Consider the following 23,750-nt stretch of genomic DNA (forward strand, 5'->3'; position numbering starts at 1 on the left):
ATTTAACTACAATTTTTTTTATGGATATGCAAGTTCCACAAGGCAGATATCAAGATACCCGAAATACTATTGATTGTTATATGAATGAGAGTATAATAAATAAGATATAATAGAACAATTTATCATTAATGTATTGATTGTATAAGAGTTTTTTATACTATGAACATATTATATATCATTCTTATGTTAATTATTATTGTCTATTAAACAAAAAATAAATATACACTTTGAACTAATATACAAAAAGTATAGTTATTGACGATGCATAAATATTAAAATTATTTTAGAATGTGATTTGGGTTAATATGCATTTATATTAATAGTATACTTTTATATATTTTTGATATTTTACCTTTTATATGTTATTCAAAATCTATCCTTTCATATTTTAAAAACTTAATACACATTTATATTTTATTTTCATACTATACCTTCATTTATTATTTCTCACATTTTCACTAATACATGTACATTTATTTTTAATTTATTTTGATAATATGTTTTAAATAGAGTTATTTTAGTAAATTTATATAAAACATTTACATTATTTAATATTTTATTATAATATGTGGATATATACTAATATAAGTGATAATAATAGAATAGGGGTTTGAGTTAATTAATCTATATTTATATTAATATATAAGTTGTGAAGTATGGGTTTGTGGGAGTGATTGAAGAAACAGACATTAGCAATTAAATTGAGTTGTTGAGGTGTGTGTCTTCACTTGTTCGCAATCGTTTTATTCTTTATCTTAGGGTTTCGCATTCTCTCTCACTCTCGGAGTCTCAGTCTCACTTTCACTTTCACTTAGTCAGGTTCTACCTCAAATCTAATTTACTACTGCGATTCGTCCATCTGCTTTTGAGATTTCAAATGAATCACGCTTTCCTGTGTCAATACGTATAGGGTCGTTGATCTGTAATAAGGAATTCCGTTTTATTTTTTACAAGCATCGAGAGATTTTCTCAATTATGTTTGTTCATTGCTTCACAGATTGCTAATATTTTGTGAGATTTGGAGCATTATTCACTCGTGTAATCATGGCAAATTTAGCTTTGACTAACATACTAGAGAAGGTATCATTATTATTTTTAATCTATACTTGTATATGTGTAATATTGACATTTATGATAATTCTTTCCTATTTTTTCTCACAGATGACTGGGAAGGATAAAGACTTCAGATACATGGCTACATCGGATTTGCTAAATGAGTTGAATAAAGACACATTTAAGGCTGATGCTGAGCTGGAGATTAAATTGACAACTATCATCATACAACAGCTTGATGATGCAGCTGGCGATGTTTCTGGACTAGCTGTGAAATGGTGACTTTTATGTTGCTAACTTTTATCCATTGCTATCATATAGTATTCTGTGCTTATCTAGCATTGATGTTATAGGATGATAACTTCAAATGCATTTGTTCAGGACTTTGAAACTTCAGACATTTTAGTGTAATCATGCAATATAGCTTGGTGGAATTTGTTGCTTGTTGAAGTTACACATCTCTGTATTTTTTATTCTTTAAGCTAAACTTGTTTTCTGTATTTGAAATAATTTCATGTAATAACAACAGTTTGGTAGCTACTATTGAAAATGAGTTGCTCGTAGATCTTTCTCGTATGTTATAACATTCAAGTTACAGCAGGACAAAATAAAAAAACCAAGCGTTAAAGTGGTGTTGATGTTTCATTTGTTAATTTAGCTAATGTAAATTTAAAAATTGCAGTCTTGCTCCGCTGGTGAGGAAGTCGAATGAGCGAATGGTTGTGGAAATGACCAGTAAATTATGTGACAAATTGCTGAATGGGAAGGAACAACATCGTGACATTGCTAGCATAGCTCTGAAGACAATTGTTGCTGAAGTTTCCACTCAGTCTCTTGCACAATCTATTCTTCAGTCTCTCTCGCCACCACTGATAAAAGGAATTACTGGCAAAGTAAGTTCTTAATTTTTTCTTAGAAAATCTAATGTAGGTTGAAACTTAACAACCCAAAACTGGGCTTACCTAGGTTAGTTAGTTATTGATACTTTATACATGTTGGTAATTTTATTTGTATTTGTGGCTTCTCATCTGTTATGGTGCAGTTGATGAATTAAATAAGAAATCTAATATCCTTTGCATGCGTTTTACATTCTTTAGATTTCTACTGCATGTTTACAATGCCCTTTTCCTTTACTAGTTTGTGGACATAAAGTGTGTGGTGTTTCACATTCGTTTGTGCATCTTGCTTTTTTCATTATTCTGAATAAAACCTTGGCTGAGTTTTCTGGCTACATCATTTGTTGTGGTTAAATTTGATCTATGCATGATGTAGGATTGTAGGGATTCCATTATTTCCTTTTGTGCATCACTTACTTGCGAGATAAAAAATTTAGAGACCTCTGCTCTAAGACATGCAGCCAATTTGGCATTGAATTTTCAGTGGTTCAGTCTATTTAAGCCCATTGCTTGTGGTATGCAGTCTTATAGAATTATTCTTGACACAAAAATAATCAGAATGGTAGCAAGACTTAGTGTAGTTTCATCCACTTACGAGCTTAATTGTAAAGCATGAACTTCTCTTCCATTTGCTGCATTGCCATCTGCCATAATTCTATCGCAGATTTTTGCTTCCTGCCATGGGCTATCACATGCTATCGACATCACTGAGTGTTTTTCTTGTCGGCATTCTTACACGACTCTCCTTTTTCATCTCCAGGGCATGATCACAGGGATAAAATGTGAATGTCTAGATATTTTATGTGACGTCCTTCATAAATTTGGGGATCTGATGGTGGCTGACCATGAGCTGTTACTTAGCGCTCTGCTGTCTCAGTTGAGTTATAATCAAGCTAGTGTGCGCAAGAAGTCTGTTGCATGCATCGGTAAGAGTAATTTAAATATGTAGGTTTTATTTCCCGTGAAAAAAGAATTGTTTATTGGAGGAGAGTTGATTTTATTTTATGTATTTTCTGAGTCTTGTCAAACTTAGTCTCCTCCACCTTGGTTTGAAATGTTGGATAAAATTTGTTTCAGTAACGTCTTCCACACAATTTTTCCGTCCAAGATTTTTCTCTATTCTGATTAGAACATGTTGACATTTCAATGGCGAGTTGAATTTTCATGTTAACTAGAATGTTTGTGTAACTTTTGATCATGATTACTGTATTGATAAGGAAAACTGACATAGAGGCTGTGTTACACTGTTACTAAGCCTCCCCACCCATTGTTGTATATTAAAAATGTAAATTTTCTCACTTGCAACTCATTGTATAGAAAGTTTATCATATACTTTTTTCTTAAAATTGCTGAGCTAGCGTTTATCTGTGAGAAAATCATTAGAAATATTGCTTCTTAGAATAAGTAAAATATAACATTTGGAAAGACGGAAAAAAAAGAATAGTGATCGCCTTCTGATAGAAATTTATGGAACAGAATTTTCAATAGCATGTTTATGTTTATTTGGAATGGAACACTATTCGATTAGGTCTAGTATATGTAATTATTGATATCAAATATATACTTTCAAGGAGGCTGTTGGCAACCCACCCTGAAATGGACACTTCTTTAATTTGATTGAAGTTGTTGACAGTGGAAGTTTTATGTTCAATTTGACAAATTATTTTTCATCTTTTCAGCATCTCTTTCTTCAAGCTTTTCAGATGACCTGTTGGCAAGGGCAACAGTTGAAGTTGTCACAAACTTAAAAAAGAAAATTGTCAAGTCAGAAATGACCCGTACGAACATTCAGATGATTGGTGCTTTGAGGTTAGAAATATATCTCCATTACTTTGCTCGACTTAATCATTTTTTCATGGGTACAGAAAAGAAACCATTTTGAGGGTGAGCCTCACCGCACGGTAAAGTTGTTCTCTTATGTCCTTGTGGTCACTGGTTCAAATTGTGGAAATAGCCTCTCCCATTTGGGGGTAAGGCAGCATACACTTACACACCCAGATCCCACTATATGTGGGAGCCTCTTGTGCTGCTTCACCCTTTTTATACTTACAGAAATGAAATCATTTTTTTGACTGGCAAGTTACATTTAATTGGAATTTCAGTCGTGCTGTGGGTTATCGGTTTGGACCTCATCTTGGAGACACAGTTCCTGTGCTAATTAATTACTGTACTAGTGCCTCAGAAAATGACGAAGAGCTTCGTGAGTACAGCTTGCAGGTACTGCATCTTTTTTGAACAATAACCATACTTTGAACTGTGAAATTTGTGTATACATGTTATGCTGTCATGCATCTGCTCAACATTTTTAGTTTTTTACTTCAGGCACTAGAAAGCTTTCTCCTAAGGTGTCCAAGGGATATTTCATTTTACTGTGTGGATATTCTTCATCTCACTCTAGAATATTTAAGTTATGATCCAAACTTCACTGACAACATGGAAGAGGATACTGATGATGAAGGTCATGAAGATGAGGAGGATGAGTATGTCTTTTGGTCTAACTGCTTGCTATGGGATTCATACCTGCATGATATTCTTGTAAATTGTACCTATTCTTCTGCAGTGAAAGTGCCAATGAATATACAGATGATGAAGATGTCAGCTGGAAAGTTCGAAGAGCAGCGGCAAAGTGCCTTGCAGCATTGATTGTTTCTCGTCCAGAGATGCTTGCAAAGCTGTATGAGGAGGTAACTGCAACTTCATTGTCGGTTTCAAATTCACTTATCTGAAATAACTTGTTGATCACTTTAATATTTTTATCCATAAAATTGATAAATAAAAATTCAGGTATCATGTCATGTGTATGGCATGAGTTCCTGTTTATGATCTTTAGTTGGTGACTTCCTAACCTTGAACTCTTCTGTAGGCTTGTCCAAAACTGATTGATAGATTTAGAGAGAGAGAAGAAAATGTGAAGGTAAACCAAAATGAGTATCTTATTATTAATTTCTTACAAAACAAGGTTGCTTAGCTGACATGGATATGTTGCAGATGGATGTATTCAATACTTTTATTGAGCTCTTGCGTCAAACTGGAAATGTCACAAAAGGACAGATTGATATAAATGAAACGAGGCAAGTTAATGTTATTATTGTCAACTGTGAACTCACTTTGCATTTACCCTTTTTATTTATAAAATTGCTCTTAGAAGCTTGATTCAATGAATGCATATTCAGAATGTTTATCTAGGAAGCTTAATACATGCTTCTTACAAAATAGTTGTGCAGTTTTGATTCCACTCTCTTCCTGAGTTTCTACATGATCTACTTTCATACATATGGCAACATGAATGAGGAATTTCTGTTTAAACTTTAAGATGTGTGCAGTTTAACGACATTCTGCTATTTACTTGTAGCTTTCAAAATGAACATCGCCTAGAAACAACCTAACATCCTCCCTGAGACTTTGTATCCGATGGCATCCATTTTTTAAGATGCTTATGACATGCCTGATAAAAATACTTCATTGATGTTTCTTTTACGGAGATTCAACAGTTATAGGTGTCCCGAAGAGTCAGCTCAGTTTGCTATATATGTTTGTAAATTTTGAAAAAGCATTGTCTCTAAAGCCTAATACCCTCGCTGAGACTCTGTATCCTTGTGCATCCATTATTTTTAAATGCTTATGTCAAGCCTGGTAAAAATGCTTAATTGATGTTTCTTTTATGGAGATTCAACAGTTATAGGCTTTACATCTTTCACAGGAGATACTATCTTTTATAGCAGTTTTTTATAATATCTGCATTTGGATGTGTATGTGCATAGTGTAACTTTTCCGCAATTTTCATTTGGGTCATTAAGCTTTATCAAGGGCAACACCATCATCCAGTTGGGCTCTCTAATTTTTTTGTTACCATTAAGCTAGTTGACATCAGAGTATGGCATTTGTTGACTGAGAACTCTGGCATATATGTAATGCAGTCCTCGGTGGTTGTTAAAGCAAGAAGTGCCAAAAATTGTCAAATCTATAAATAGACAGTTGCGTGAGAAATCTTTCAAGACAAAGGTAGGGGTCACACAAAGTTAATAATTGATTCAAGTCAATAAACACCAACTTTTAAGCAAAGTTGTCTATGCAGGTTGGTGCCTTCTCTGTTTTAAAGGAACTAGTGGTTGTCTTGCCAGATTGTCTTGCAGATCACATTGGGTCACTCATTCCAGGAATTGAAAAAGCATTAAATGTAAGCAATGCCATTTCTCTTTATGGCAATGTTTGATCCCATGCAGTGCTTCCTATTAGTGATTTTATGGTCTTTCATATTCTTTGCTTTTCAGGACAAATCTTCTACCTCAAATTTGAAGATTGAAGCCCTAATTTTTACAAGATTGGTGTTATCTTCACATTCTGCTGTTGTTTTCCACCCGTATATCAAGGTAACAATTACTTATTAAGGTCCTTATTTTTTTGTGGGAACTTGTTGAATTAACTCTTTTGTGAATACATTTGCAGGCTCTTTCAGCTCCTGTTCTGTTAGCTGTTGGTGAGCGTTATTACAAGGTCACTGCAGAGGCGTTGAGGGTATTTGGGGAACTTGTCCATGTTGTGCGTCCCAACATTGAGGTGCATGTTGATATATTATATACTCTTAGCTTGGGAAATGATATTTGTCATATTTGTAGTTATTAGAATGGGGTTGTGGTGCAGGGTTCTGTTTTTGATTTCAGACCATATGTTCATCCCATATATAATGGCATTATGTCTCGCTTGATAAACCAAGATCAAGATCAGGTTAGTAAAATATTTTATACAAGGTTTTTCTTACTTTTATTTAAATTTTTATAATTTTGTCATGTATAACTATTTTCCCTCTCTAGGAGGTTAAGGAGTGTGCTATCTCCTGCATGGGCCTTGTCATATCAACATTTGGTGATCATCTCAGTGCAGAATTACCTGCATGCCTTCCTGTGCTTGTTGATCGGATGGGAAATGAGATAACCCGACTTACAGCTGTAAAGGTTGGTAAATTGAATACATGAATTTTATGCTTTAGTTCTAGAAGATGTTGACTCTATGATGCAGAAAAATTGTTATGCAAATTGTAGCAAGGAAGGCTGTAAGAGTTAGGAGAGAGATTGCTTGTCTTACACCAGTCATAATTTTGGCATGAAGAGAGTTTATATTTCATAGTTAGTGTTGGATGCAACTATTCTGAGTAATTAGTGAAATATCCTGTTGTCTCCAAGGAAAGCACGGATACAACATAGAACATGGGACACAGATACAGCCTGGCATGGACATGGGGATATGGCAAAATAAATATTATAGAATAGGAGTGTCCAAATATTCGAGATGGACACGACAACTATTGTGAAGTATCTGTACTTCGTTTGTCTTTGTCCCAATAGTATTTTATTTATAAAATCAGTCAGTTCACACTGGGCCAAAAATTCTTTTGCTGGTATTACAGTCTCTGCATCATTCTATTCTTTTTTCTCCAAAAGTCATTGTGAATCTACTTTGCCGCTGTCTTGAACATCATGGTTTTGTAATTCTTATGCAGGCTTTTGCTGTCATTGCTGCTTCTCCACTTCGGGTGGATTTATCATGTGTTCTGGAACATGTAATTGCAGAGTTGAATGCGTTCTTACGAAAAGTATGGAATTCTTCTCTTAAATAGTCTGTTTATCTTGTGATATATTGTTATATTGAAAGTCAGTGTATTCTATTTTGGAATCCAAATCTGTTTTGTTTATTAGAATTTCCCATCAAAAGGGGTTAAAGGCTCTAAATTTCACCTTGTTTGCATACAGGCTAATCGTGCACTAAGGCAGGCAACTCTGGGAACCTTAAATTCACTAATAGTTGCATATGGTGATAAGATTTGTTCATCTGCTTATGAAGTTATTATTGTAGAACTGTCGGGACTAATTAGGTTTGTCTTACGGATTTAGTATTTAGGTTCATTTTGCGTTATTCATCGACCTTTTCTTTCTTATTTTTGTCACCCGTGTTTCAGTGATTCTGACTTGCATATGACGGCACTTGCCTTGGAGCTCTGCTGCACCTTAATGGGGGATAGGAGATCAAGTCCTAGTGTTGGTTTGGCTGTTAGAAACAAAGTTCTTCCTCAAGCACTAACATTAATCAAAAGCTCATTGCTGCAAGGGCAAGCTCTTTTGGTAGTTTTTATGCACAATTGAACATGTTTCATTTTTTGTTTCATATGAAATATGAGCATTCATATCATTGTCTAGTTTTAAATACTGCAGGCTTTACGGAATTTTTTTGCTGCTTTAGTCTATTCTGCAAACACTAGTTTTGATTCCCTTCTGGAGTCACTACTTGCTAGTGCAAAGCCTTCACCACAGTCAGGTGGCATTGCAAAACAAGCATTGCATTCAATAGCTCAATGTGTGGCTGTTCTATGTCTTGCTGCGGGTGATCATAAGTGTTCATCTACAGTGAACATGCTTACCAAAATGCTCAAGGACGACAGCAGTTCTAACTCGGTAAGTTTTCTCTCCTGTATTTAAACAGCATATCTAATATTTTGATGAAGTCCATGTTATAGATGTCATTTACAGGGGGCAGTCTGCTCTCAGTTAATCTGATGATTCGGATCCATATTTTTGCATTTTTCATCATCCATTAACTATATCAGATTTAAAAACCTGTCATATGATGTGCATAGACTATGGTCTATTGCCTGCTTGATCTTATTGTATAATGCATGAATGAACTGGTGATTTAGTAATTTTTTATTTTTTACTTTACTGTTTTAAATGTATGTTTTATTATATACATCTATTTCCATGTGTGTAACTTTTATTTGGCAAAGTATCGATGTTTCCAAATGTCATATTATACATGAAAAGTCGAGAAACCAATACTAGTAAGATGTGATACTGACAACTGTGGTAAGATCTTATGGTATGGGTGTTGGACATGTGCTACCAATTTTACTCTTGTCTTTTGCATATTATAATTTTTATACATCTGTTTTCTCTCACATTAAATGAATACATCACTGTATCTGTTTCCAGTTCAAGACTGTTTTTCATCTCCTTTTGTACTAAAGCTTATTCTTTTTCTTTCCAAGGCTAAGCAGCACCTTGCCCTTCTATGTCTTGGAGAGATTGGTAGAAGGAAGGATCTAAGTGCACATGCCCATATAGAAAATATTGTCATTGAGTCCTTCCAATCTCCATTTGAAGAGATAAAATCTGCTGCTTCTTATGCTCTTGGTAACATTGCGGTGGGCAATCTTCCCAAGTACTTGCCATTTATCTTGGACCAGATTGACAATCAGCAGAAGAAACAATACCTCTTGCTTCACTCTTTGAAGGAGGTGTCTTGCCTTGAGCTCATGTTATCTCAGATTGGTTGTGATTTTTCTCTAATATCTAATTTATATGTGATCCTCTTGCTCCTTCCTGGCAGGTAATTGTAAGGCAGTCTGTTAATAAAGCTGAATTTCAAGAGTCTAGTGTTGAGAAAGTACTTAATTTACTCTTCAACCACTGTGAAAGTGAGGAAGAGGGGGTGCGCAATGTAGTGGCTGAGTGTCTGGGAAAGATTGCGCTTATTGAACCTGTAAAGCTTGTACCTGCACTTAAGGTATCTGAATTGTCTGTTTGTACCTTATGCTTGTGAGATGTGACGTTCATGGTTTATGTTTTATAGTTGATTTTGTCTATTCTGAAATTTTTAGGTACGAACAACCAGCCCAGCTGCATTTACTCGAGCTACAGTTGTCATTGCTGTGAAGTACTCTATTGTTGAACGTCCTGAGAAGATTGATGAGATTATATATCCGGAAATATCATCATTTCTTATGCTTATCAAGGATAATGACCGAGTGAGTTTTTAATACATTTCTAAATAACAATGATAAAATAGTTATTTATTTTTTGCTGTAGTTGTATTTGGTTTGAACCTTTCCCTGTTTTTTTTTTATGAGCATGCAGCATGTTAGGCGAGCTGCTGTCTTGGCTTTAAGCACATTAGCTCACAATAAGCCAAACCTCATCAAGGGATTTCTTCCTGATCTGTTACCTCTTCTCTATGATCAAACTGTTGTAAAAGTAAGCTGACTTCTGATGTTCAGCTCGATTGAATTTTGTTGTGTATTTTTATGTTTGTATTTAAACCTGGCCTTTTCTTTCACATGAAATACACAATTTTACTAATTTTTGTAAAGGCTTTGAGTCTATTGGAACTCCTTTAAGGTCTATTTGCGAGTTGAGTTTTAGAGGGGAAAAAAAGAGGAAATAGAAGGCTTATGAGCCATCTCAGCAGTGTATTTGATGACTCTCAAGCCTTCCCTTTCCCTTTCTTCCCCTCCAAAATTCAACTTGCAAACAGACCCTTAAGATCTTACGTTAATTGAAGTGGTCTCCGATCTGATTTTTATAATTTATTTCTGACAGCAAGAGCTGATAAGGACAGTTGATCTTGGCCCTTTCAAGCATATTGTGGATGATGGTCTTGAATTGAGGAAGGCTGCTTTCGAGTGTGTAGACACATTACTTGATAGTTGTCTTGATCAAGTGAATCCATCATCATTCATTGTTCCTTATCTTAAATCTGGTTTGGTTGGTAAGCAGTTGTTTTTCTTTTCCCATTCCTGCAAATTACTCTTTCTTGTTACTAATTCGCTGGTCTAATGTGATTCAATTTTTAAACATGATATTTTCTTGTTAGTTCTGTTCCTAGCTCTCCTGTGATTTAAATTTAAAAGATAATTATATGATAAATGATTGTTTTCTTTAGAGAAAATTACATTAACATCCACTCAGATTTAGTGAAACCACACAAACTACCCCTCCTTTATATAAATACATTATATTATCTACCCCTGTAGGGGAGGTGAGTGTAATGTTTTAAACAAAAGGGGTGATGAGTATAATTAAGCTAAACTCTATGGGTTGCTGGTGTAGTCTACTCTTAAATAGTCGACCACACCTAGTGGGATAAATTGACTATAAATTCACTATTCTCTTTTGTTTATTTAAGCAACATTTCTTTAGAACTATTGCTACATTTCGTAAGGAACCAAAATGAGCTTTTTTTACAATTTACTAGGTTTTTGCTTCCCCGTGTACTGTGTGTCATCCATCATTTAGGGAATGTTGATGAGATAAGTTTTGACACAATTCGTTGTGAAGTATGACAATGATCGTTTCTAACAACTTAATGGGAAACTGAAATCCAGCTTACGTTGGAGCAAAAAAAAAACAAGTTCTCTCTCGCTTTATTACTTTCTTGAACTCACTTGATTACATGTTCCAACAAAAAAGTAGGGAAAGTTGTACTTTTATCTCAAACATTTTTAAAACTTAGTGATCCTACAGAATAAAAATATTTGAGTAATAAAATAAGCTCAAGTGTTTTATTATTATTAGTAATGATATGTAAATATAAAAATACATCATTTCTATATTATTCACAATATTATTAGTTTTTATTTGATTTTGAGTTGCCTATCCTATCTTTAACCATCTGCATTGATTCTTCAAGTAATGATAACAAAATGACAATACGTGCACTATTGTTTTCACAATATTGTTTTCCATTTTTTCAATCTTTTTCACCCAAGATAACAAATTTGTACCATGTTTAGATTAATTTAGGGGAGGTAATTACTTATTTTTCAAAAAGCTCTCGTCCTCATGGAGCTTTTGATTATACTGCATTTTGTTAATTATTATCAAGTTTATTTCATACCATATGTATGTGCTAGTAAAAAATTTCTTTATGCAAAAGTTATATGATCCTTAGTCTTGACACCCCTTAGAATAAAATCCTGACTGTAGTGGTTTAGTGTCTTCTGATTTTACCATTTTTTGGTGCCACTGCTGATATTAGGGGTAAATTTTTACTTTTCAGATCATTATGATGTTAAAATGCCTTGTCATCTGATTCTCTCAAAACTTGCTGATAAGTGTCCATCAGCAGTGTTGGCAGGTTTGTGATGTCCCTGTTTTATTGTGCAAGACTTTAAACAGTGAGATTTGAATATGTTGGATTACTTATTTCTTACTTTTATTGCATCTTTCAGTTTTAGATTCATTGGTGGATCCTCTCCTGAAGACAATTAATTTTAAACCTAAGCAAGATGCTGTGAAGCAGGAAGTGGATCGTAATGAAGACATGATTCGAAGTGCACTTCGAGCTATTGCATCCTTGAACCGCATTAGGTTTGTATTTTGCACTGTTTGTGAATCAAGCTAATAATATTTTTCATGACTATCCTCAGTTGGGGCATAGTAAAAAGGTACGTTAGTTATTGATCTCATGTTTATCTAAGTGCTTTGTATCTCTATTTTTGCAGTGGAGGAGATTGCAGTGTGAAGTTCAAGAACCTTATGAGTGAAATATCAAAATCACAAACTCTCTCGGAGAAGTATTATTCAATTCGCAATGAATGATGGATAAACAGATCTGCACATTGGAGTTCTTTTTTAATTTTGTTTCTATCTTACTTTAGGAAGGAGTGTTACAAATTAACTGCCAGTGCCAGGGCATCTCGATGGAAAAAAGTGATACATGGAGTTGAAACCCATTGATGCATATTTAAAGGAGTCTCTCTGGACCAGTTACTTGTACTATATGAGAAATCAATTTACGTGATCTAGCATGGGAATGCTAATGGTGACTTGTATAGGATGAAATATTTGGCCTTGATTGCTGTTTGCATCTATCAATTAGCCACTTTCTTTATTATCATGCCTAGAGACAAGGAAAAGTAGGAAAAAAGAAATTAACATTCACTGATGAAATGCACTTCGGATAGTTGTCTTCAATCTTTGTCTATCCTATTAGTTAACATTCCGTCAGGCAAGATATATACATGTTGTAACAAGTTGAGCTTGCTTTAGAAGTGGTCGACTACGTTAGAAGTGGACTGTGCCACTGTATGTATCACTAGCCTTACGAATGGCAACGGGGCATGTTGAGTTTGTGCTTACCCAACCTTGAATCCGGAATCCCAAACCTGAACTCAAACTTGAATTGAGCGGAGTTGAAATTCATAATACTATTCTTGAACCCATCAGATTTTGGGTAACCCAAAAAAATAAATATATCTATTATTTTTCAACCAGAACATTAATTAGGGTAGCCAAGAGGTCGAAAATGATGGTATCGTGAATGATGTTACCTTATTGTGAGATTGAAAGTTGAACTCAATAATTTAGTTAGTAAGTCCATCAGTAACTCACCAAGTCAATCAGTAACCTAGTAAGGGTTTAATGTTTCACATTCTGGGTTTAGGGTTCTGGGTTTTGGGGCTTAAGAGGGTTAGGTTTAGGGGCCTAGGGTTTAGGGGTCTAGGGTCTGGCGTATGGGTTTAGGGGTTAAGGATACTGATGTAAACCCTCCTAGGGCAGTCTTTGATCCCAAGGGTAAGAAAAATCGTGATGGTCCTACAATTAGGGCAAATGCCAAGGTAGAGATCCTTATGGTCTCAAAGGACACAATTGACCCAGGAGAGGGTATGTGAGAAGGACATTTATGTCCTTAGAGTATGTTCCAACATAGGTTTATTTTATTTGCATTGATTCAAATAAATGAGATTGCATTCTCATATAGTCTTAGGTTTATTTTTATTCAAGTATTTTAGTATTTAACTCAAGTAATATGCGTTGAGATTTATTTGTAACATGATCCATATTTCGTGACCAAGTAGTTCACCTAGGTTCAAGGATAAGCTTGTCACATGGCATTTGAAGCTAGAGTCATAAAAATTCAAACGGCATATTCAAATCTTCTCGAACCAACATTGAAGATTCGGTAAGCACGAAAATAGGAGAAGATAGATTATTTATGGCCTTAGGGATGACACAACTATAATTAAGGAAATTAGATTGTAAAGTTGTTATTCAACTTGCTTGAAGATAGATATAATTTGGCAAAGGACTTGGTTCACTATCTTATCTTCTCCAAACCATGGGGATTTTGAAATCAAAATAGGCTTGTTAATCTTCAAATAGATCAAGACTTAGTCAAGGCATCAACAACTCAACAACAAAGATCTCAACCAAATTACATTATTTAAGATCTTATCTACTTGATTTAATTAGGAATTACATTATTATTTTATATTTATTTTTAGCCTAAGTTTTAATTAGGATTTTCTATTATGCAAGTTAATTAGGACTTCGTCTTTTATTTCAGTCCAAGACATTCAGATTGCCTATTTATGTAATTGAATTGTCATTAATAAAGTTAAGTTGAATTTTGAGTAAATTTGAATTGTTTTAGTTGAGAGCACTTCTCCTAAACAAATAGGAGAAGATAGATTATTTATGGCCTTAGGGATGACACAACTATAATTAAGGAAATTAGATTGTAAAGTTGTTATTCAACTTGCTTGAAGATAGATATAATTTGGCAAAGGACTTGGTTCACTATCTTATCTTCTCCAAATTGTGGGGATTTTGAAATCAAAAGAGGCTTGTGAATCTTCAAATTGATCAAGACTTGGTCAAGACATCAACAACTCAGCCAACAAATATCTCAACCAAATTACATTATTTAAGATCTTATCTACTTGATTTAATTAGGAATTACATTATTATTTTATATTTATTTTTAGCCTAAGTTTTAATTAGGATTTTCTATTATGCAAGTTAATTAGGACTTCGTCTTTTATTTCAGTCCAAGACATTCAGATTGCCTATTTATGTAATTGAATTGTCATTAATAAAGTTAAGTTGAATTTTGAGTAAATTTGAATTGTTTTAGTTGAGAGCACTTCTCCTAAACCTAGGTTGGCCGTGACTACCATTAACAAGTTCTTATCAAGCTTCCTTGCTTATGGCGAACCTCATAGCTTATCAAGCTTCCATGCTTGTGGCGCTTCCCTCTCCTAATCTTTTCCATTTCCCTCACCAAAACAACCCTAAATTCCTACAATTCACCAAAAACGAATTACACTTTAAAAAGCTCAAGACTTCAAGCTAAAACAATCCTAATTCTAATGCAACCTCCTAGAGGTTGTCATCAGTTTGGTAATATAAAAAATACTCAATTTCGAGTAACTTGTTATTGAGATTTTTTGAAAGTTTGCTCTAAACCTTTTGAAATCATATTTAAACCAAGTTAAAGTTGTGAAATAATTTTGAAAAACATTCCTAAGAGCATTATATATTAGTTAAGTAAATGACTTAGGATTAGAAGTACATAATTTAGAAAGCTATAAATTCTTATCATCTTGATGTGCATGCTTTCAAGTCTCCAAGTCTTCCAATCTTTTTCTTCATTTTGTAAATGTTGGTGTCTTCATCAAAATATAGTTAAGATGAGAAGCAAGATCTTCTTCACAATATCCCTTAATTTGACGATGACAAACCAATATCATTTTGATGTTGAGTTTCTTGATATGTATACTTGTTTTTGTGTAAATCTCCCTAGGCTCCTCCTCTATGTTCATAATGGATTGCCCTGACAATTTTAATTGAAAAAACAACTCTAAATTTGCTCATCATTTTGACTTCATCAAAAAGAAGAAAAAGCTAAACTTTCCATAGGAAATACACAAAAATATAGGGATACAAAATATACTTTGTGTCAATGTCATTATATATGAACAATCATATGTATGCTAAGATAGATTTGGTCAATGAAAAACACATAGAATTGTAATTGAAGATAACGTTGTTCATACAAAATGGAATTGAGATTGTCATAACATTACAACCAAACATAATAAAGTCAAGAACAAGCAAAATACATTACAATCCTAAGAATCTAAAACGCCTCCAACTCATCATCATCGATGTCCATGTAGCCCAATCAATTAAATATCATCATGATGTTATTCCAAACTTATTGTTTATGAACTTCAAGAGCATCCATCCTTGTTGTGATGTAGCATCGAAGGTTAACCAATGCGTCCATGATCATGCGATTGGTTGGCTCGTTAGAGGATGAGGAATGATCAAATTGAGATTGTGAGTGTTGAGGTTCAGGTTGTGAAGGAGGACTACTAGAGGGTTCTACAATGCAATCATTTACTTTCGTTTTTGATTGGATTTTAATTTTGGAGAATCAAGAATGTAAAAATAAAATTGTTATGGATGCTCTTCATTCAAAATGATGTTATACTTTGGAAATATCAATAATATATTTTAGACTCCAAAACTATTTTATTAAAGCTTATTTAGCATTTTCAACATTTACAAAATGCATCATGTTCTATATTCCGAACAATGGTTTGAGAAAGAACTAAAAATGTGTGCAATTTTTGTTTTACTTAATTATTACCTACTTTATTTACTAACATAATATTATTATTTACCACTACAATTAAAATTATAGAGATGATGATTTGAAGCATATTGGATTTATATTCTCTTTTAATTTGAAAATTTATTTTGAGAGAAACAAAAGTAGTAGTAGTTTTAAGTAAAAAATAAAATTACAATCAACTTTCTCATTGAAAAGGGATACTTAGGAATAGTTAAAACAGACTTACAACAAATACTTCCACATCTGTTTAATATGTTTGACATTTTCAAACTCCATTGGTGAGTCAGTAACTCAGTAAGTTAGACAGTAAGTAAGTCAGTAAGTTAGTTAGCAACTCAGTAACTCAGTCAGTAATTCAGTATGACAGTCATATGTCAGTCAATAACTCAACAAGATAGTCTGTAAGTCAGTTAGTAACTTAATAATTCAACTAGTAACTCAGTCAGTAAGCCAATCAACAACTCAATAATTCAATCAATAACTCAATAAGTCAGTTAGTAACTCAATAAGTTAGTAAGTAAGTCAATCAATAAGTTAGTAAGTCAGTCAAAAACTCAATCAATAACTCAATAAGTGTTGAAAGATGATTTAGAGGAGGTTTTCCTCCCTCAATAAATGGTCAATTTGTTGAAAGAATATTTACTCCAAATTGCAAGTTTTATTTATTTAGATTTTGAGCGATGAGTGATGAAACTTTATTTATTTACTCTCTTTTCAGGTTCCTTTTATCCCTACCATAAAGGTTGGTTTCATTTTATTAAGTTAACCTTACCATTTCTTACTAAAAGTTGGTATCAAAGAATAAAAAGAACAAAAGAATAAAATTAGTAGTTAATCATACCACTTCTTTCGAATGGTTGGTATAAAGAATAAAACAATAAATAAATGTTAGTTGCAAAAAAGTAAATGACGAAAAATAAATGTTAGTTGTGGAAAATAAATAACAGAAATTAAATGTTAGCGGTTATATTTATTATTCATCATCTTTTATTGTCAAGTAACAATTCATTGATTGAATCACACTTTTGTATGCTATTCTTATGTACAAAATTACAAACCATGAATTGATTTGAACTTATATTTTTAGGAAATCTTTATCAACAAATAAAATTTATAATTTAACACTTTACTATTTTACACTTGCATCTCTTTCAAAATTCAATTGTAGTATAACATAAGGTTATGTCGAACCACAAAGAATTGCCTAATAGAAATATATTCATACTTTGTATCTTTTATCTAAAGTAAGAATGTAACAAACAAAATTGTTTGGTGTTTTTATGAAGTAAGAAATATGAAAAAGTGAAGAAACTAAATATTTACAAATTCAATAGGAGAATATGGTTAGAATGATCAAATAATTTCTTGAACAATATCAACATGAGAATTTATGCAAGTTATGTGTTATACTTTGGTTAAACCATACACTATGTCTTAACCTTCCATCCAATGTCATAACATGGAAAAGATAATTTTCAAACCTTGTAAAATACACTAAACAATAATTGACTGTGCAAATCTTTCTTTGAGTCAAAGTTCTCCAAATGCCATTGGAATAGGCCGATTTCTGAATGCGAGTGACAAAATTCTTTATCAAAATAAATTTAAATAACAAAATATATCTCCATAATTAATACATTAAATATAATAACTCTTTCATGATGTAATGTACATTATTTGAGTTTTAAAACCCAACATCTATTTATTAGGGAAAAATTGCACACTTTATTTTTTCTGTCACTTCTAAATTCCTATAACAAGTAGGTGTTAGATTTTGATATACAAATGAGATTAAAAATGAATGTAAAAAAGTTACTAATATTTAACTTCACCATATATATAGTAAGGATTATGTAAAAAATATTATAAGTAATGATTTAAAAATGGCAATTCTTAAATTTAATGTCAAGTAAATATTATTCAATCATGACATATAAAATGACATGTATCCAAGTTGTTATCATATTTAGTGTCACCAACTTATTTATTTAAATTTTTAAGAAACTAATACAATGATAAATTTAATATTTCAGATATTATTACAAGAGAATAAAATATCTCCTCATAATAAGATATACTTTATCTCTTCCAATCAGTAGAAATATGACATGTGTATTATTTTGTTTAGTTTTAAAAATATTTTAGTAAAAAATAATTAAATATGACAAATGTCATGATTTTATTGACCGAGAGAGATATCTTATCTCATTATATTAGGAGATGCATTATTTCTTTTTGTACAATCACAAACTTCTTTAGTCAAGTAAACTGGTGACAAACCTATTTTTAAAAAATTAATATATGAAAATTATGTTTTAATAATTAACATTTGTAAAATATTATTTTCAAGAAGTAACTTGGTAGCAAATATAATATTTAAGGGATTGATGGCAATTTAATATTAAGTTTGCACCATATAATAAGGGTGTGAGTAAACTCAGCTGTTAACCTACAAGTCATGAAGTCAATTTGATAAACAAATTTGCACTTCTTGAATAAAGTATGGAAAAATAATCATGAAAGAAAAAGAGTATTGAAAAAATTCAAAAGGTCTTACAAAAAATGAGAAAAAGAGTATTGAATGTTTGGACCTTGCATTGGGCTGGGAGAAAAACCTTCTTGTCCAGGTTAGGAATATGGGCTGGGAGAATAGCTTGGTCCACAACCCGGCTGGATTAATTGACACATTACTAGATCCATCATAATTTATGTTAAAATTGGGAAGCTCAATAGATAGACGCATTTCATCCAACGGTCCGTTTTGTAGAGCTTACTGGACCGGGCCACGTGCTGTGGAAGTTTTGCACAGTCCTTGGACAGTAGAGATGTAGGGTTGTACAAAGAGATATTTTGATCCAATAGCAACGAGGAGGGACTGGCTGGTCATTTGCCAACGCACAACCCGAGATAAGCCACTGAAACGGCTCCTTTTTGTGGCCATTAGATTCAGTGTGTAGAATCCAAAGATTGTTTTTGAAGTGAAACAATACACTTTAGCTGAAGTAGAAGTACGAGAGGTAGTACGGTGTCTAGTTAGTCTCTCTCACTAGCATTTTTCCAACCCTGTATTTTATTCTGAATTTTCACATTCGCGAATTGTGGGGTAATGCTGGATGCTCCAACTAAATAGAACCATGCATATGCATTCAATTTGGTGAGCTTCTTCCACTCTTGTTATGCTGTATGAAGGATCATAATGCCATTCCTCGTTTGACGTTGGTATCAGAGAATTACTTTGTCTTTTAATGAAAAAATATGGAATGTTGTGGGATCCCATTCCTCAAAAAATGTAGGCAATGACTCTCTAAATTTATGTTGAACAAAATTCCCTAGTATGTATTAATTATGCTTTTTGACCTACTCACAATCATGTTTTTTTTGGGTACATTTTTATTTTTATTTTTTGGACACACTTTTTTATATTCTTGGGCACATAATCATGTTTGGTACCATTTAGTTGAGTCTGTACTGCTTGGTTTTTTTACCGTTTGATCATTTGGGTTCCTGGACTATAGGGAGATGTGAATAGCTTATAAGACTTTCCCATGCAAATGCAACCTATGAAATTAAGTACGCCACAAGATCAGTTCAGGTATTGACCTTTATAATGTAACAAGTAGAGCTTTTTCAATCCCTTAGTATGCCTTATGCTAAAAAATACACATTCTTTTTTTAAGGGTGGTATCAGATCTTCATAAGCAGACATTGGAAAGTTGCTTCTGGTGCTATTGCTCATAAGAGCTTTTCTGGAATTGAGGTGTGTTACTTGTCTAGATTTTTTGTTATTTGTTCTTCTTTTTATTTTTGGGTTCGAGGTTTTGGGTCCAACTTGGTGTTTGGTGGTCCAACTTCAGCAAGATTTTTGGTTATTTATTCTTCTTTTTATTTCTATCTGGCATTGCATAAATAACCTTTTATAGGGTTTGGGTTTTTGCATACACCGTGCCTCAAAATAACTTTGAAGCTTGCAATTCCTCTGATACTTCTGTTCTTCCGAATTGATCTTGCCACTTATTGTAACAACTGTAACCAGATGGTGGTAAAGATCACCATGAGGATTCAGAACAGAAGAATCCTTTACAATCTTTTGATGAGTCTACGGTAAATATGATCAAGAAGGTTAAGGACGCATTAACTAATGGGGCAGGATGCCGGGTATCAATTATAAATTTATTATATTGTCACTAATATTTTGTGATCTACTTTTTTTTCAAACCTAAACTACTACTGGTTTTTGGTTCTATTATCTTGTAGGTTTATGGCGTTTTGGACGTTCAAAGGGTTGCTGGAAATTTCCATATTTCAGTTCATGGACTTAATATATATGTTGCTCAGATGGTAAGCTTTTCGTAGTGTATTCCTGTCTAAAATGTGCTCACAAAGATTCTCATTTGAAATGTCTGTTGGTTATATCAAAATCAAGTTCACCTTATGGTGGCTGTTTGAATTCTTCTACAAGTGTAAAATTGGAGTTTACATGAACTACTTTTTATACCTTTTGTTCCTAAAAATGAAGGATTGAAAGTGAAGGATTGAAAGTGAAGGATTTCTGCCCTAAGAGTTTGGTTTGTAGTAATTATAAGATTGCAACGAAAGTTTTTGGTTTTATGTTTAAGGTTGAGGGAGATCTCTTTTGATACCATTTCTGAAAATCAGCATGCTTTTCTCTAGATCGTAACTCTGGGGTTATTTCTTGGTCTAATGATTAACTTGTCAGTTGTCAAACCATGAATAAATGGTTCTATATCTATATATACTCACGCAGACCTATATATTAGAATGAGTTGCCTAATTTTGTCGGGATTTTCTGCAGATTTTTGGAGGATCGAATCATGTGAATGTCAGTCATGTTATCCATGATTTGTCATTTGGCCCCATCTATCCGGGACTTCGCAATCCCCTTGATGAAACAACAAGGACTTTATGTGATACTAGTGGAACATTTAAATGTTATATTAAGGTTTGAATTTTGGGCACTCTTGATCGAACCCAAGGTACAAGTGTTATGTTTCCTCCTATCTCTCCCTCTAATAGTTTCCAATGCTAATTTACTTTTTTAATCTTTTCCTGCGGGAATTCATCTATCAACTTTTCATTAGTCAGCTTTCTGCCACTTTGTTATTTTCTTGATAGTGAAAATTGAACCACCTTTTGCAAAAATTTACCTTTTCTAAGACCTACCAAAAAAACTGAAGCTAGGAGTGTACGTCGTGTTCATAAAGTCGACCAATTTAGTGATGGTATTCTAGTGATTTTTATATGATAAGCATCATAATATTCCCCTTTTTGTTCAGGTTGTTCCCACTGAATATAGATAAATCTCAAAAGAAGCTTTACCAACTAATCTTCTCCTTTTTGTTCGAGTTGTTCCCACTGTCCAGTTTTGCTTATCCTTTCTTCTTTGGTTAATGTCTGCAGCAGTCTCCTTGAGGTATGATCTGTCACCTTTTACTGCCACAATCAAAGAAGAGCGACGTAGTTTCCTTCATTTTATTACTCGGCTTTTAACAGGTTTATGTCTAAGGATATCATCCACTATTTATGTACTATTTGTGTTCCATATGCTTTAACATGTTTTCTCATTTTAATACCGTATTTGCCATGACCTCAATAGAAATAGCTGAGAATATAAGACAGGATTGTTTTCTTGTATTTCTTTTGGGGTTTGGGGTTTTGTACATAAATATGGTTCAGGGTTCAGGGTTCAAGGTTCAAAGTTCAGTGGTTTAGGAGTTTAAGTGTTTATGGTTGTAGTGTTCTGATGCTTGCGGGTGATTCGTAGCCCGAATGCAGTGTTTTTTTTGTGTTGTTCTCCATTTTTCGTTGCGGCTTTAGGGATGTTTAGGGTTTAGTTTGAGGGGTTTGGGGGGTCAGGGCCTAGGGCTTAGGGCCTAGGGCGTAGGGGTTTCAGGCATAAGGGTTTAGGGTTTAGGGTATAGGGTATAGGGAGGTTTGGGGTTTCGGGTTCCAGGTTTAGGGGTTCCAGGTTTAGGGGTTCAAGTTTAGGGTTTAGTATGTTGAGATGGTTTAGAGGTTTAGTGTATTTGGGGTTCGGGGTTCGGGGTTCGGGGTTCGGGGTTCGGGGTTCAGGGTTCAGGGTTCGGGGTTCGGGGTTCGGGGTTATGGTTCAGGGAGGTTGAGGGAGGTGTAGGGTTTCAGGTTTTGGGGTTTTGGGGTTTATGGGTTCAGGTTTCAGGGTTTAAAATTCCAAACATATATATTAAAATTTATAAATTTGATGATTACAATTCTACGGTTACAATTTCTTTTTTATAATTTGAATTTTATGATAATATATTATTACATCGTTGCATTTCAAATATTATAATGATTGCACTTTAATATTATATAACGTTATGTAATGATTGACCAATAAATGTTTCATAACATAGTGAAAATATTAATTAAGCAAATTTGCATACGACATAAAATCTCTCTCCTCAAATAAATGAAAATAATAAACATGACCTTAAATTGTATAATTTTCCATCTGAGAAGATTTGATTCAATTACAGTTGTGATCTTGAATCAATTTTCTAAGGAATGATATTGAAAGTCTGAAGTACAATATAATACAAACTAAACTATATAATAAAAAATATAATCTTTAATTAATATACAAATCTTTAAACCTCACAAAATGACCTTAAACACATGAAAATATAATCTTAAATCAAGGTTTATGGTTTATGGTTTACGGTTTCGAGTTCCGGGTTTAGGGAGGTTTAGGGTTATGGAGGTTCAGGGTTTAGGGAGGTTTAGGGTCTGGGGTCTACTGTTTGCAGTCTGGGGTTCGGGGTCTGGGATCCAGGGCTCAGGTATCGATATTGTATAAAAAAAATCCTAATATTATATAAAAAAAATCTTTCCGTCATCTATTGGTTTGATATTATTATTAACTTTTTAAATGAAATTAAAAGTAGTAGAGATAAATAACATTACATATAATATTTTGTCATGTAAACTCTACTTATTTCTTATGTATTAAACTCTATTTGGTCATGTAAACTCTAATTATTTTTTAGGTTGAGTGATAATGTATAAATTACACTTTTTTATATTTAAGGTTAAAATTAATGAAAATTACTAATATTGCTTAAATAAAATAATGTCAATATTTAATGACTCTGAACTAAAATAAAAAATAAAAAGACCTTATTCAAAATGACTAAATATCAAAGTTATCTCGTTAAATTATATCAATATATTTTATCCAACTGTACAAATTAATTCTTTCTTGATGTTTAATTGATAATCATAAAATCTCCCTTAAAAGTTATAGGTACATGGTTAAAGTATAATAATCAAATTATTTTTACACTTGCATGAAATATAAATTTACGTTTAGCTTGAGCAAGAATGATGTAGTATTCTTTGTCTTATTCTTCCTCCAACAATACCTATCAACCAATTACTCTTCACTAATGAAGAAGTAAGTATCCTACAATAACACACAAAATTTAAATAATATTTTTATCTTTTCATTTACCATGAAATTATATTTTTTCATTGAAAATATAAAAAAAGATCACAACTTGCATCTCCATTAATGGAGAGCATCCTTGTTCTATATTTGTCTCTGTCATTAGTAACTTATAGTAGTATTTTGAA

General features: G+C 33.0%; 2 protein-coding genes across 5 annotated transcripts; both read left to right on the forward strand.

Annotated features, from left to right (window-relative positions):
* Positions 660–12,614, forward strand: LOC109345716 (cullin-associated NEDD8-dissociated protein 1). Of its 4 annotated transcripts, XM_019584882.1 has the most exons (30): positions 660–819; positions 998–1,080; positions 1,162–1,331; positions 1,736–1,946; positions 2,710–2,875; positions 3,629–3,758; positions 4,052–4,166; positions 4,272–4,429; positions 4,510–4,633; positions 4,813–4,863; positions 4,938–5,020; positions 5,867–5,951; positions 6,025–6,126; positions 6,221–6,319; positions 6,396–6,506; positions 6,591–6,674; positions 6,761–6,901; positions 7,447–7,539; positions 7,697–7,818; positions 7,903–8,065; positions 8,156–8,395; positions 8,986–9,234; positions 9,327–9,503; positions 9,598–9,744; positions 9,854–9,970; positions 10,316–10,484; positions 11,775–11,852; positions 11,947–12,085; positions 12,220–12,342; positions 12,441–12,614. In XM_019584882.1, the coding sequence occupies exons 2-29, from the start codon at positions 1,045–1,047 to the stop codon at positions 12,314–12,316; spliced, it is 3,657 nt and encodes a 1,218-aa protein (XP_019440427.1). In that variant the 5' UTR covers positions 660–819; positions 998–1,044; the 3' UTR covers positions 12,317–12,342; positions 12,441–12,614. The 4 variants fall into 4 exon arrangements, with proteins under 4 accessions (XP_019440427.1, XP_019440423.1, XP_019440426.1 ...); XM_019584878.1 differs by having other exon boundaries at positions 12,220–12,614; XM_019584881.1 differs by having other exon boundaries at positions 692–714; positions 12,220–12,614.
* Positions 13,231–21,992, forward strand: LOC109344613 (endoplasmic reticulum-Golgi intermediate compartment protein 2-like). The gene is made up of 5 exons (XM_019583371.1): positions 13,231–13,335; positions 19,828–19,896; positions 20,169–20,294; positions 20,394–20,477; positions 20,953–21,992. The coding sequence occupies exons 1-5, from the start codon at positions 13,231–13,233 to the stop codon at positions 21,103–21,105; spliced, it is 537 nt and encodes a 178-aa protein (XP_019438916.1). The 3' UTR covers positions 21,106–21,992.

This window comes from Lupinus angustifolius, chromosome LG04, assembly GCF_001865875.1.
Source record: "Lupinus angustifolius cultivar Tanjil chromosome LG04, LupAngTanjil_v1.0, whole genome shotgun sequence".
Taxonomy (NCBI): domain Eukaryota; kingdom Viridiplantae; phylum Streptophyta; class Magnoliopsida; order Fabales; family Fabaceae; genus Lupinus; species Lupinus angustifolius.